Here is a 16,637-nt window from a genome sequence, read left to right as displayed (position 1 = left end):
CTTCTAGAATTCCTTTTGAAAAAAAAAACCGTAGATATACAGGACCAATTGAAGACTATTAAGGTTGTTCCGGATGTTTCGGCAGGTACCCAGTGGCCTCCAGTGTTGATTTTCTAGTCACAATAGCTGTAGGACCAATTTACGGTTGTTCTGGATTTTCCAAAGGCCACCCTGTGGCCAATTGGGTTCATTTTCCGGTCACAAGTCCGAATTTATTCCAATGAGTATTCTAGAAGGACTTTAAAAACTACAAGGGGCAGCCCTATGGGGTTGTACGCAATGGTAGCGCAGGACTACGTGGGGTTATATAATAAGAATTATTTGTTAACTGCAGCAGGAGCTTGTGTTTTGTGTAGTAATAGGAATTTGAGTGGGGTTCTCTCTGTCTATTCTCTTTAGTATAACGCGCTTGACATAGTATGTTAGATTTAAACAGATCTAGATATAGCTGGAATTAGGTGTAACACCTTTTGTAAACAATGACTTCTTTCGATGATTTTTAGGAATTCAAGGCACGTCCACACAAACCAACATTGCTGTCTGGTAAGAGAAGTCTTATCCAATCTGATTTTGATGTTGATTTGCGTGGGCGAGCCTTGGCTTTCAAGACATCATCGAAAGAAGTCATTGTTTACAAAAGCTGTTACGCCCTAATTCCAGCACTATCTTGATATGAGAACTGACATCCGATTGATGACCTTGACAAATGTAAAAAAAAAATAGTCTTTTACAAATTTATGGTAGTCCTGAAAAGGACCGTTTTGTCGTGATGGTTGAGTAATGCTGAGCTATTAAGGTGTTAAACACAGATGAGGCTGGTGAGCTGTATGTTGTTTGGAATGAGGGTGACGCGCTTGGCATAGATGGCCCACAGCGACTCACGAAGAGCTACTGATTCCGATCAATAGCGGTGTGGCTTCTTCCTCCTTCTATGGATGCCCATGTGGGCTACAGCTCACTGCTTGCAAGCAGCCTTTCGTTGTGTACTGGAGAACAATGTTCAACGCCACGTGCCGAAAGCACTGCTGATGATGCCGACGACCGGACACCACCACACACGGTGATTGGAACTGAATCCGATCAGCGGTTGAGGCCAGCCTTGATAGCTAGCTGCTTGCGGGGAGCTTTTCGTTGTGTACTGGAGTACACCACTACTCACCACACGCGGTGATTGAAACCGTTTGGTGAGACCAGATGGAATTCAACTTTGAAATTTGTGTTAGGGAAATCGCTTTTCGTAGGCAACCGGTGATAATTTTAAGTATCATAGCAACAGTTGCACATTCGTGCAATTTTCAATAGTGAAATTTTGAAAAATGATTAAGTTTTACATATAATAGATGCGTCTAAATATTTCTGATTGACTGTTGATAAAATTATTGAAATTGGTCCAGGGGCAGCTGAGTTATTAACGTTCAAAATCTTTCATAATTTTATTACATGTTCCATTTCCGTTTCCCCCATATAGAAAGCTCAGACGTAGGGCCAATATTATGAACTGACCACTTTTACTAATGTCCAGGATTATTCGAAAGGTTGCCCAAGTCACAAGTGCGAATTCATTAAAATTAGTCTTCTAGAAGTGCTTTCGAAAAAAATACAGAGCTCTAAGCACAGTGTCAAGAATTGACCATTTTCGCTGTTTTTCAGGACCTTCCACAAGCTCACCTAATAGATTCCAGTGTCCATTTTCCGGTGACAAGTCCGAACTAGTTCAAATAAGTTTTTTATACGTGCTTTTGATCTTCCAGAAGGTCATCCCGTAGCCCCCGGGGTTCATTTTTCGATCACAAGTCCAAATTAATTCTAATGTGTCTTTTATAAATGCTCTCGAAATAACCGCATGACCCCGGGCTCAATTTTCCTATCAGTGCTTTTCAAAACACCGTAGGACTCTAAGACCAGTTTCATAAATTGACTGAATTTTTACCAATTCATAGAACAACCTAGACTTTTCAGTTCATGTTCTTCAAAAGAAATGAGCATTTTTTTTCTGATTATACTTTTTTCATAAAGCCTAATGTTCAGCCTACATTTTTTTTTTCGTAGATGGTTTTGCTCTAAACTCGAAGTTTTTCCAAGTAGGATTATTTGAATAAATTGTGTGTCAAAACAAATACGCTCTTGTGAAAAATTATGCTTGTTTCCAAATGACCCTGTGCAAAGTTTCATTCAAATCGAAGATTTTTTTTATAGTCACTTTAACGCTCTTGGGTCATTCGTGATTTGTCTGGGGGTAAGATTTGAACTCGTGACTTTGACGTGAGAGGTATGGATGCTAACCACTACGCCGGGGTCGCCCCCCAAATCGAAGATTATTTGCGAATGATATCGGCTTTACTCCATGCTGAGTGAACCCCCACACAACGTGACTGTCTCGCGCAGACAGAGCAGCAGGCGGCAGCTGGCAGTGCTGCTAGAAAATATTAATAATGAGCAATTTGTTTGGTTAGCAATCAGTAATGGCTAAATAACTTTTTCCATAAGCGTCCGATCGTTTTGCGGTCTTCGAAGAAAAGTTTCCTTGTAGTTGGATTGGTTTATTTTAGAGGACAAAGGGTGACCTCTTCAGATTTTTATTTGTAAAGGTAAGTTTACCCATAGAAAATCCTATGTAAAATTAAAACCGCTGGCGCTAAAATATAGTTCCACCGATCTAAAACAACTATTGCTCAAAAAAGTTCATCGATTTCCATCGGAGTATAGCAGGCGTAACATTTGATAACGGCACAAAAGCTTTTGTAAACAAACTTTCTAAGGCCCTTTACACGCTAACCAAAGTACGCTTACACAAACCAACAACTTCATCGGATAGGGGCAGCTCTCACCTTTCCGAAAGTGGTATTGATTTGCGTGGGCGTACTTTGGTTAGCGTGTAAAGGGCCTTAGAAAGTTTGTTTACAAATGCTTTTGTACCGTTATCAAATGTCATGCCTGATATACAGCATTGGAAGAAAGAAAGCAAACATCGTGATTTTTTTTGCTTTCTAGGAAAGTTCAAAGAGCTGTAACTTTTCAGTATGTTCTTCAAACTTTCTTTAATTTTTGCTGCTGGTGAATTCTTCTTAGTGAACCAACCTGTTTCAAATGTTGGCTTCTTGAAGCACAATGAACCAAATGAACAGTATTTTTTCACTTTCATTCAAAATGTGATGCTTTTTATCGGTTTAAAATTTACTGAAATCTATTCACGACGAACAATATTTGTATTATGTGTACATAAAACTCTATAGTTTCCAATCTCCATCTAAGATTGCTAAGCCAAATCACCTAAGTATAGCATCACAGTCACAAAACAACCCATGGTCGATACCATCTGGTATAGAGCATATCTATAATACTACAGTGCCTTCCCGATTTTGGCAGCGTGACCTCATCAGCTATTGCTTTTCCCAGATTTTTGCTACACAGCAAACAAATATTTCAACAGCGCAATCGCAATATCCTAGAGCGCACCAAAATTCGAATGTAATAACGCAACAATTGGAAATCTTGCAGGTATGTTAAGTAAATTTTCATCGGTGTGCTCAATCCCATTTAATTTCAGTACATTCGCTGCCTGAATGGCAAATTTTCCCTTTCGTGACAATTACACGGCCGATTAACACGACTCAAATTTGGGCTTCGTTCACTCAAATCCGCAAAACACGTAGGTGAATAGTCCAAGTAAAATGTTCTTTCATTTTCTAGGAGAAGCTAATCGAGTACAGCTTTCCCTTGAAGAACGAGTTACCCACTGAGTTCTACCCACCGCTTTGTCTCGGTGGATTTTCAACCAAGCGCTCTGATTTTCTGCGAGTGACTGGTTCTCCATTGGCACTACTCACATGCAAAAAATCAGACCGACTGGTTGAAACTCCGCCGAGAAAAAGCGGTGGGTGCAACTCAGAGGGTAACGCGTTCTTCGGGGGATAGCTGTATGAGGAAAATCGAGTATTGTCAGTATGTCAGTATCCTACGTTTTCGCGATTTTCAGTGAAAAACCACTAAATTTTGAGTTGATCTTATTAGCCGTGTACCTGGTTCCCATACTGAATTTTCTTAGAGATGGTACTGTTTTCTTGGTAGTCATCGTTGAAATTCAGTATGGGAGAAGAGAGAAAATAAATTACTTTCAATAACTACAAGCAGTACTAAAAAATTCACGTCCGAAAGGTAGTAAATATATAACTTCTTTAGAAATATTACATTAAAATTTACTTGTCAATTTACTGTAAAATTGATAAAACAGTTAATTCCCCTAAACTTTACATCCTACCAAGAGAATAGGCTTAGTGGCCTCTCACACAATTTTCTCTCTCACGAGCTCAATCTCTCTACATTCCATGTATTTTTATGACACACGATATGTGATTTCCCTAGCACAGACTACAAAATAGAGTCCCTCGTAATGAAAAAAAAGTCGCATTTAGCTTCACATCCGAGGTCCCTCATATCAAAAAACGCTTCCTACTTCTCGCTTTTTTTTCTGATTGGGACGGGGCATTTTGTTTGTTTTGAGTATGCTTCAAAGGAAGGACTTCGGATGTGAATATAAATGCATATATAGAGGTAGCAGATAGCAGATCATTTTGTAGTCTGGGAGAGGGATATCTAGGTTTTTTCACTGCACTGTCCTCTGTTATCAACTAACGGAAAACAATTTATGCGTAATTTCCTAAAGATGTCACCACAAACAACAGTAGTGCCATTTGATGGCGAATTAGCGTAGAAACCATTTCCATTAATCGAAGTAACACCAAATAAGTAAATTTAAACAACAATGAATAGTAATGTTTTTACTTTGCTGTGTAGAGCTATCTGGGATTTTTTAAAAAGAAAAACCGGACATCTGCAATACAAATAAAGGTGTAATGAAATCACAAAATATGTAAAGAAGACAAAACTCATGTGCCATCAAAAACGGGAAGGCACTGTAATATGCTAAATTCTTTAAAGCTAAAGAACAGTCTTCGATAGTCTTCGGCGAAAAGTTTGGTGTTTGCTCGCTGCAACAAATTTGACAATTATGTCTATTTCATACCAAGCAGATCAGATAATTTCGCTCACTTTAGACGCATAAAAATAGCTATCCAACAGCGTTGTCGGTTATCAAATTAGCATGAAAATGTAATCCGTTAAAACCTTCTTCCATTTTACCCTTTGCAGCCACACCTGTGTGTTACGAAACTTCTTGCAATAAATCAATATAAATCTTCTTGCTTCATTCCTTTCTTTCTCCCTCAAAACAACAACCAGAATCAAATCCTCTGCGATCTACACTTCGCAGACGTCGCCCTGATGGAGTGCTCGGACTTTATGCAACAGCTGCGCAGCTTTAAGCCACAATCGTTGGGATGTGCCGTGGCCCGGCGGAAAAGTTCCACCACGCTCATCTTCCCACTGCCACCGCAGGCCTGTTCAGGTAAGTTCACCAGTTGGTAATCAAAACAGATGACCCCATGGGGATATTTAGGTTGCAAGGCCAACAAGTGTGCTTCCAGTCCAGAATTGATCCCAGATCGAAAGAAAAATATGTTTCCCCGGGAACGATAGCAAAAATGGGGGAAAATTGTTTGCTCAAGTCTTGGAACGTCAACAAGCGCGTAAGATAAAGTTGGAACATCCGATACACATATTTTTTTTTTTTCCTTTTAAAATTCATACGCTTCTTCCGTCCATGGCTGATCGAGGTCATCCGTTCACGTGCAACCGATAGAGCCGTTAAGATAAGCATTTCAAAAACTTGGCACATCCTTGCTCGGAAGAATGGCTGAACCAGCTGGGTGATAAAGTTTTCTCATCATCAACTTGTCGTTAGTTAGCCGGTTAGTCCGTGTCACTTCTTTTTTTTTTCAAGGGGAGCATAGGGTTAATGTTTCCTAGAAGGACCATGAATCAGTTTCACATGAATTCGCCAGTGGCATCTGAAATTAATCCCATTTAATTCACTTCGCTTGCTCCAGTATCGTAATCAAGTAAATTCTAGTTCGCTGAAATCAAGCTGCAGGATAGATTGTATTTATAAACTTAACTTTCTCTCTCAAACATTCCACGAAAAATGTAGAAACCAAACTTTTCCCCAGATAAAGTATCTAACAAGGATTACAAAACTCAAACTTACCCTCTCGAGCAACCAGGTCAAACCAAACCATCCCGATTCGCATCAGCATTCTCGGCGACATCGTTGCTGAAAAACTAACGCTGCAAATTTTCCCCCGATCCGTAAAAGTGTGCAAAAGCTCATTTTCTACTTTTCCATCTCCATCACTCCATCAGCACAGAGTTATCTCCCCACCTTCTTCGGTTCGAAAATTCGCATAGTTTCCAGCCCGGCTAAACTCAATTTCCCACTCATATTGTTCGCCCCGTTCCGATATAAGTAGATCATCACTCGCGCTTTCCACAAAGTCGGAACTTCCGGCTTTTTTCAGCACCCCCCGCGCACCACCGCCTTGATCTCGACTCTCCCTTTTTAGCAACTCATCAATCAATCTGTTGGCGAACCATTATGGATGAAAAGAAGGAGGGCGTAAAAGTTTCACTACATTATTTAACCCGCTGCTGGCTGGCACTATACTTCTTCGGTGCTCTTTGAGCTCTGTGTTCACGGGTGACGTCAGAAATATAGAACGGATGAAGCGCATCACTTTGAGATATGAAGTGATGGAAAACTTCAAGCGGTTATCTCAATCTTTTATCCTCCCATTGAACGGGGGAAAATTGGGCGATGTATGTTTTTGAATTTTAAGGATTTCGGATTTATCATTTCCGATTAAGGACTGTCAGGGTTTTTAAACGGACACACACACTTTCAGTCACAATTTTTTTTGTTTGTCTGCTTAATTTGATGTTTTCTTCGGCAAATAAGTCATAATTTAAGCAGAAGTTGTCCAAGTTGAAAATTAACAGGATTTTTTCTGGAATGTTCTCTAAATTTTCTTTAAAATCATTTCTATTCACAGAGTCCTTGTCAGAATTAATCTGAAATGAATTTGAGAATCTCTATGGGATTCCCTTGAAAAAATTTTCATGACAGCCCAGAAACTCAATGCTGAACACTCTTTACAAAAATCATAGAATTCATCCTAAGACTTACTTAGAAGTTTTAATAATTCTCCCAAGAATTCACTAAAGCTTCCTTGCATAATTATATTATAGAATTTTCAAGCAACTAACCTAAGCATAGTCGTTAAATTCTGCTCAGAATTATCTACATTCTTATCGAAATGCTCGTGAAATTATCCACGGAAACCTCTTGAAAATTTTCTTAGAATTCCTTTGAAATTGTAATTGAAAGTGTATTCTTCTCTGAAATTCCATGGTACAGCAATTTTTTTTTTAACTTTACTCTGAATTCAATACCCTCAGATTTTTTTTGGCATTACCAACAGAACTCTCTAGAAATTTGTCTATGAACTTATTTGAAATATTCATTAAAAATTGACCAGGAATCTTCTTCACAATCGTGGCGGAATTTTCCTCAGAACAACAACAAAAAATCAACCTTGAACTCTCCTTCTGCTTAAAATTTATCTTGCACTTTTCTCACAACTACCTAGTAACTCTTCCTGCATCTGACTTGGAGTTCTAGTCAGTACTTTCTTGGAGTTCTTTCCAAAACTCCCTTGGAAATATACTCCAACATACTTTGGTGTTAGTGCAAGAATGTAATGTTTGAATTGAAAAAAAATGGTAACCCTCCTAACTACGAGTAGAACTTAGCCTAACGTGCTAGATCACGTATGATCTGATGAGTTGATCTCAGATAGGTGTCTCTGAACCTTTCCAGGATAAAAACTCTCCGATCTTCTAATGTCTGAATTCCAGCCAGGAGGTGGATCTCAGAATTTCTAGTTCGCGGGGGACTGTTTAGGTTCATCCTAAGGATCTTGTTCTGGATCCTTTGGAGTTTAAGGTGATGGCATTTGGCGCAACTATCCCAGATTGGCATCCCGTATTCTATTACGGGAAGGCTGATTTGTTTGTAGACAGCAAGCTTATTTTTCAGGGATAGAGTAGACCTCCTGTTGATGAGTAGATACAGTAATCTTATCAAGATGCTACACTTGGTTTTGGTTTTGTCAACGTGCTCTCTGAAAATCAGCGTGCTGTCTAGTGTTAAGCCGAGGTAGACTACCTCTTTCGACCATTCCACCACTACGTTCAGGCAGATCTTATTATTCACCAACGGAACAATTCACGAAGATTTAGAGTGTGGAAATATGATGACCTGGGTCTTTGCCGCGTTGATACGGATCTTCCAGCTGTTGAAATATTCAGACAGGACGTGCAGGCCTCTCTAAAGTTTGGCAGTCAGAGCTCCGATGACCCTACCCTTGTAGACGATGGATGTGTCATCTGCGAACAGAGACAACGATCCACCATCAGGGAGAGTCGGCATATCGGAGGTGAACAGGTTGAATAGAATGGGGCCAAGGATGCTTCCTTGTGGAACTTTGGCACCGATGTTGAAGCATCCGATGTGATGCCATTCAGAGAGGCTCGGAACGTCCTGTCCGATAGATAGTTATTCATTATCTTCACTAGGAAGATTGGAAGACCGTACTGCTGCAATCATGCAAGACATTGTCGAACGCTTTTTCAACGTCCAACAACGCCATGGCAGATGTTTTCGAAACAGACTTGTTCCGTCAGAGAATGTTTGTTATTCAAGTCAGCTGGTGGACGGTCGAACGACCTTTCCGAAAACCAAACTGTTCCTCGAGTAATAAGTTGTTTTCTTCGGCACATGTTAGTAGTCAAACTTTCTACGTTTCCCTTACTTAAGCATTTAGATCAGCATTCTATGCCCCTTTTTTATGTTTTTGCTGATTTAGGTGAATGAATAGAAAAAAGTAGATAAATATGATATTGAGTATTGATTTGCACCCCATTATAGTACAAAATGACGCCATGTATGTTGTGGGATAAAACAGTTCCCAAAAAAATACCCCAAATATCAAAAAAAAAAAAAAATCCCCCGAGGAACCGTAGGGTGGTGACATGGTAACTCACAGCGAGGTGAGCTGTAAAACTGCGCTTTTGAGGAGCATTCACACAAGACCGGACGTTTGCTCACACGAATACAAATTGGATTCCAGCCGGAGCACGTTCTGGATCTAGTCGCTATATTCAGAGTCTGGCGGATAGAATCTCGGGAGCCAATTGAGCTGTCAAATAGCAGAACCACATCAGCTATTGCGAACAAAACTTCGGAAACCCTTTTCTCGTGACTCAAGGCTCGCCTACACAAACTAATACTATCCCTATCCGATGATGCTGGTAATTTGCGTCCGATTGGCGAGCAAAGAATAATCAACGTTTTGTTTTCAAAAGTTGATAGTACCTTTTCATTTGTTGGTCTACAATATATTGAATTGGTTCCGCTTTTTGATAGATCGAAATTATATCCGCCAGACTATGAATGTAGCGACTATAGTTCTGGTAGGTGTAAATTCTTTCAAAATCGGTATCGTTGGCGCACGAAGCTTATTCCTTGATTGCCGAATGCATCAAAACGATATAATCTTATTGCGAACTATTTCACAAGTTTTGCACTTTTGAGAACGGTTCAGTTTTATTTACACTAAACTAGAGCTCTTATGTAAAGATTTATTGCTGGCCTTGAAAAAGGCCGTTTGCTTACACTTCATTTTTATGGGTGACTGATAAATTGAACAATTCCTACTGATTGAAATGTTCAAATTATTCGTATATCGATGGATCAAAGTTGCTCCGATGAGCTGGTTTTTCGACGGAATTGTGGGTACGTCTTTGGCAAAGATAACCCACGGACCATGGCGGCGGTTCTCACAAAGGTAAGTTCAGCTTTTCTATTTCCCTGGACCAATTTGCGTCTGAGTCTGATTGTTTTTCATTGGTGTGAGGTGTATGTATTGAGCAACGATACTACGATGTCCACGCTGCAGCGATCAAGTCCAAGGTCGAACCATCCAACGTGCATCGTTGAATGATTGTGCGGCTTCGGCTTGTGTCGTTAGGGATCAACTTTCTGATGGCTGTGTTGAGGGTGAGCACCTTGCGGCCGAAGAAAATGTATGGGAAATTTGAATATTTCCATATTTCTGCATTGTTCCCAGCCCTGCGTTTGAGTTAGGAGAGGGGGTCTTCCAAACTCCAACTGTAGCCCCACCATACCAGAAGCCAAGACGCTCCACAGAAAATTCACCGGAAGAAGCATTCAGATCCTCTGATCTAGTCCTGCCGAAGATTGACGACTTACACCATTATGATGAATCAACTTCTGTTTGTTTACTGGGACGCACTGCCGTTGGCATCATGGAAGCCCCCTAGCCCCCCGCCACAGTTGAGCCATTCCCGCCAGCGACCTGCAGCCGTCCCGGCCCAGTGTGCGGGCCTGGTGAAGGGGTCTTCCAACCACTCGTTTACGGCAAGTATGAACTCGTCCATGTGAATTCAACTGTTGATCCGCCACTTCGTTTCAGTTCATCTTCGCTTATGGCCACCACTTCGAGCCTTTCTACGTCAGGTGATCTTTCGCTGCCTGATAGTTCACCGTTCTCTCGTGCGGATCCTGGACAAGTTATCATTGACACGGCTCACACCGAACCCTCTAGCGGTTTACGTGTCTACTATCAGAACACCAGGGGGCTCATGACTAAATTGGACGATGTTTATCTGGCTGCGCTTGACGGGGAATATGACGTTTATGTATTCACGGAAACTTGGCTCGATGGGAGGATCAATTCAGTGCAACTGTTTGGTGACTCTTTTACTGTCTACAGATTAGACCGTAATTCATCCAACAGCATTCGTACACGCGGTGGTGGTGTGCTCCAACGAATTCGCCTCCTGCGTAATCTCCAACGAACTATTTACTACAATTGAAGCGGTTTGGGTTAAGGTCAGCCTCACTTCGCAGAACATCCTCATTGGAGCGGTGTATATTCCCCATGAACGTCGACATGACTGCACCACAATGCAGCTTCATCTGGATGCTACAGAATTTGCATCGTCCATGGCTGATATAACGAATGTGCTTCTTCTGCTTGGTGATTTTAATCAGCCTGGGCTTAGCTGGTCACCCTCAGGCCAGAGTTATGCGTTTCCAGATCCGCTTGCTTGTTGACGGCACGGATTTTCATGGAAATGAGCCAGATAAACCTTGTTCCCAATTTCCAGTCTCGTTTTCTTGACTTGATTTGGCTTGGCGAAAGTGCACTTCTGGACTGTGTCGTCGCTGAAGCGCCCGATGTCATCGTTCCTCTTGACAATTTCCACCCTGCTTTGGATATATCTATCGCGAACGGATCTCAAATTCGTTTTGATGAAACCATGACTGCCACTCGGCTCAATTTCCGGAAGACCGATTTCCGTTTACTGAGACGTTCCTTGTCCCGGATCAACTGGACCGTGTTGAATGACCTTGATATCGATACAGCAGCCGCTCGCTATAATAGCCTTTTGCGCGACTGTGTTTGTGCTTCAGTACCGAAGTGCCAACCTCCAAGAAAACCGCCTTGGTCTAACGCTACTCTCCGCAACCTGAAACGAGTGCGATCTAGAGCTCTCCGTGCTCTCACTCATCGACGATGTACCCTTACCAAGCGAAATTTTTCAATTGCCAGCAATGATTATCGCCACTACAACAAGCTTCTTTACAAGAGGTATGTAATTCGTACTCAACATAATCTGCAATGCCACCCCAAGGGATTCTGGTCGTTTGTGAATACTAAGAGGAAGGAAACTGGACTGCCGTCAAAAATGTTTCTCGGCAATGACGTAGCATTGACAACTGAGGACAAATGCAGCCTATTTGCTAGGCACTTCTTAAGCGTCTTCTCGAATGACTCCCCATCGCAAGCAGAAATTGAGCGAGCCGTCCGTGATGTGCCAACCGACGTCGTAAACATGGATGTTTTTGCCGTAGATGTACAAATGGTTCTCTCTGTGATGAGTAAAACCAAATCATCATTTTCACCAGGTCCGAGTGTTATTCCATCTGCAGTCCTAAAAAAATGCTCTGATATCTTAGCTGCTCCATTGTCCTTGCTCTTCAACCTGTCACTTCGTCAACAGAAATTTCCCGCACTATGGAAACGGTCTACTATGTTCCCTGTTTTCAAGAAAGGAGACAAACGCAATGTGGAAAACTACCGTGGGATTACCTCGCTTGGGGTTGAATCTAAGGTGTTTGAGTCGCTGATAAATGAGAGATTGTTTGCTTCCTGCAAGCATTACATAAGTACATGTCAACATGGTTTCTTTCCTGGCCGCTCCGTGGAAACTAATCTCGTCAGCTTTACGTCGTTCTGTATGGAAAATGTATGCAAGAAACTTCAAGTGGATGCCATCTACACTGATCTTAAAGCTGCGTTTGATAGAGTTGTGCACGACGTTCTGCTAGCAAAGCTTGAAAAAATTGAATGTTCTGTTTCCTTCTGCAGCTGGCTTAGATCGTACCTCGTGCAACGTGAAGTTACTGTATGCATTGGAAACTACTCATCGTACTGTTTCTCGAACAGATCCGGAGTTCCACAGGGTAGCACTTTGGGACCAATGCTCTTCTCTTTATTTGTGAACGATGTAATGTTTATTCTACTACGTGGAGGTAAATTGTTTTTTGCCGATGACTTGAAGATTTATCTAGTCGTTCGAGGCTATTCCAACTGTTTAGAACTACAAAACCTTCTTGAAATCTTTAATGATTGGTGTGAACGTAATTGTATGGTCCTGTGCGTCTCAAAGTGCTGCGTAATTAGTTTCCGTCGAACTAGAACTGCCATTTTGGTTGATTATAACGTTGCTGGAACTGCAGTTCAACGTGTCGATCACGTTAAAGACCTCGCCACTTCTCAAACACGATCGACAAAGCTAATCGACAGCTTGGATTCATGTTCAAGATATCTAAGGAATTTCGTGATCCTCTGTGTTTTAAAGCCCTTTACTGTTCATTGGTACGCTCACTACTGGAATTCGCGTGTGTTGTCTGGAATCCCTACCAAGTTGTATGGAGTGGACGATTCGAAGCTGTTCAACGCAAATTCGTCAGATACGCACTGCGCTATCTTCCATGGAGTGACCCGCTGAATTTACCACCGTATGCTGACCGCTGTCGTTTACTGGGTTTGGAACTCTTGCTAAGCGACGAAACATATCGCAGGTCGTCTTCGTTGCTAAAGTTTTACTCGCAGAATATGATGTTCCTGAGTTACTGGCCAAAATTAATCTGTATGCTCCCGAACACTCCGTCCGAGAACCTTGCTACATGAAGTAGTACATGCAACCAACTATGCTGCAAACAGTTCCTTTGTCGCCATGATTCATCAATTCAACGAAGCCTCTGACCTATTTGACTTTGACATCAATGCCTCGAGGTTTCGTCATCGTTTGCTGTTGGTCAATTTTTAATTTTTAATGAGTGACTACATTTAGATTTAAGTGTTTCATTGAGACTATCAATTCAGATAACCTATAATAATAATAAATAAATATAAATTAAATTTAAATATTTAAAAATTATAATGTGTGACAAATAGGGTGCTTCATTCTGAAAAAAGTGATGAATTTCTGATGGGCCACCCTCCAGTTCGATTCATAGCCCCAAAATATGAACCTGTGCAAAAATTGGTAAAGATTGATGAAGGTTTAGAGGTCGCGCCAATGATTTGAAATTTGTATGGGAATTACTATGGAAGAATTTAAAAAATCGCTTATATCGCTATAACTTTGCTTCTACTTGTCCAAATGTCGAAAAAATTTAGTATGTTATTGCTATGGCAATAAAAAAAAAAGCCTACAGTTGCTACGCTCAGTTTTGCAGCGTATCAAGAATTATAAAAATGTGAAAAAATGGCAAAATAGGGTAAATTGACAGATGAATATGTACAAGGCAACAACGCCAATTTCATCGCAACAACAACAGGCTTGTTGATCATTGTCATGACAAACACATTTTTTTTTTTTTCAACGTTTGGACAACTACAACCAAAGTTAGAGCAATGTAAACGAAAATCAATAATTTCCCATACTAATTCACCAAAATCTCCATACAAAATCCAAATCATTGGCGCGACCTCTAAACCTTCATCAATCTTTACCATTTTTTGCACAGGTTCATATTTTGGGGCTATGAATCGAACTGGAGGGTGGCCTATCAAAAATTCATCACTTTTTTCAAAATGAAACACCCTAGTGACAAACCACACAAATATTATAACACTGGTGAATCGATCGACCGAAAAATCATCAAAATCCATTGCATTCAAAGTGTTTTTTATGTTACTTCATACGCGAAGTTAACGATTTTCAGAGTTGGTTGGAAATGCTAACATGAAGCTTTAGTGTGATGATTTATTAGCTAGAGAATGATCTTTAGAAGAGGGTAGGTGGATAGTTCCGTTAGAGTACGGCAGTATGAAAATTGAATAGAAGTTGAAAATGAGCGAAGGGCCATTAAAGCGACAGTTTTCAAGATAGACGCACATTTTTGCCTAGCCCGTACGATGTACGCGGGGACTTGAAGTATGTCTCCAAGTCCACAGGCAAAAATGTGCGTCCCTCTTGTTGCTCATAAACTGACTGCGGCTGTGGAATAGTTCTAGCGACGTTTTCATCACTACCTAAAGCCCCACGTTGCGAGAGCATTTCCAGTCGATGGTGTGTTATAATGCAGTTCTTCTTTACCCAACTATTGTGTTGCTCCTCTCGTCATGACCAACGTGATCATCTCAGAGAGGAAGCAGTAGGGTGGTTGTTGCGTGCTGTACCATCATCAGCATTGTTGACGGCTACTCCCGCCTTGAGTTGTTACATTCAAAGTGTTTTTTATGTTACTTCATACGTGAAGTTAACGATTTTCAGAGTTGGTTGGAAATGCTAACATGAAGCTTTAGTGTGATGATTTATTAGCTAGAGAATGATCTTTAGAAGAGGGTAGGTGGATAGTTCCGTTAGAGTACGGCAGTATGAAAATTGAATAGAAGTTGAAAATGAGCGAAGGGCCATTGATTATTGGCCAAGTTACTGGAATTTAAAGTCTGACCAATTTTCGTTACATTTCCCCGAATTGGCACCCTTACCGAATTACATAGCTCTACGTCAGTCTACTGGGTATTATAGAGTCTGATTGTACTTGCCACACAATTATTTATTATTATTATTATTTATAAGTGAAACTTTATCACTTCTGTGACATTCGTGTCGTGACACAATTATGATAATGCAATGCCTGAAAGCTCTCAATTAATAAGTGTGGGAATGCACCTAGAACACTAAGTTGCTACTGCATTTGTTTATTTTTGTGGCCATAAAAATTACATGAGATTTTCGACATGATTGAAGTGCATCCTCTTGTATGTAATATTAAAATTTATTTTTTGCTGTTTGGTGTAAAGGTAAACTGAACATTTCTCCAGGCTTGTTCTTCAAAAATAGTAAAAGGCAACTTGGTATAATACGATCGGGTAACATTACCATCGACCTTTGTTCTAAGTACTTTAAAATCAATCGATTACATGAAAAATTGACCAAATAATATATCAGCAGTCCACCTAGCAGTTGATTGAAAACCCATTAAATTTTGATTGAAAAGTCGATGAAACATTGCTGTTGGCCATATCACTCCGCTGGCACGTTTTACCTCCATTTCCCCCTACCACTTTCTACGAAATCTACAAGCCACTTCTCGCATGAATGAAGGCAAAGATGATTTAATACCCACTCCAGCTCCATCCATCCATCCATCTCAACTCAACCATTTACAACAGAGCAGTACTTGAACACATCTTGAAAACGAGCTAGGAACATTTCCAGGCCAAAAAGCAAATAAAAAAGTGAATTTCAGACTCGACCATCAAGTAAATTGGTACGCACAAAATAACCTGTAATTCGTGATTCAATAAGTTTAGAAGGTCCATTAATGGTTGCTTTACAGTACTTTTATTAAAACTTCAAAGCTACTGCATTAGATGGTTACATTTCTCCAGTTCGAACGAAATCTCGAACCTTCCTCTTAAAGGAGCCCATGAGTACCCGAGCTGTGGAAGCGGACACGGAATCAGCACATTTCTTTCATTTTGCCCGCATTTGCTGGATGTCCTTGATGGCCCCGCCGTTTCGTCGAATTCGCTGCTTTGAAATTGTCCAGTATTTTTCGATTGGTTGAAATTCCGAGCAATTCGGAGGATTCATTAGCGTGGGGACAAAATCCATCTTTTAGGCAGCATACCACTCCAGAATCACAAAAAGGCCAACAAATGACTTTGCCTCCATACTTGCGGATGAACGGCAATACACACTTTTTCATGCATTCTTCGATGTGAACTTGGGATGTCATCGTCGAGGATGTGACGAGTGGTTCCCTTTGCAGGCCACAACTGCAAATCGCTCGCCAAATCATGGCCTTCTTCGTGAACTTGTCGGCAAACACGAACTTGAATCCTCCCGGCATATCCCCACGTACAGTCGCGATGTACAACTTTTGACCGGAAAGCTGCTTAAGATCTAGTTTGACGTATGTTTTGTCATCGATCAAAGTGCAGCCCTTGTTTTCCGTCAAAACACGGTCGTACAAGAGCCTTGCACGCTTTTTGGCCACGGAATTCTGCTTCATGTGCCGGTTCGGATGTTTACTGGCTTTGTACAACTTGTATCCTTCCCTGGCAAGGATGTTT

General features: G+C 40.9%; 1 protein-coding gene across 3 annotated transcripts in view; it reads left to right on the top strand.

Annotated features, from left to right (window-relative positions):
- rsh (radish) overlaps positions 1-16,637 on the top strand; it is a 622,246-nt gene that overhangs the window by 477,212 nt on the left and 128,397 nt on the right. For all 3 annotated transcript variants that reach the window (XM_065225626.1, XM_065225625.1, XM_065225627.1), the window contains one exon: positions 5,239-5,404. In XM_065225626.1, the coding sequence (XP_065081698.1) occupies positions 5,239-5,404 (166 nt within the window). The remainder of the gene's footprint in view (positions 1-5,238; positions 5,405-16,637) is intronic.

The sequence above is a fragment of the Ochlerotatus camptorhynchus genome, unplaced genomic scaffold, assembly GCF_037179485.1.
Source record: "Ochlerotatus camptorhynchus isolate MF236.1 unplaced genomic scaffold, CSIRO-AGI_Acam_v1.1 ptg000232l, whole genome shotgun sequence".
NCBI lineage: Eukaryota > Metazoa > Arthropoda > Insecta > Diptera > Culicidae > Ochlerotatus > Ochlerotatus camptorhynchus.
This window is presented reverse-complemented; position numbering and strand designations above follow the sequence as displayed.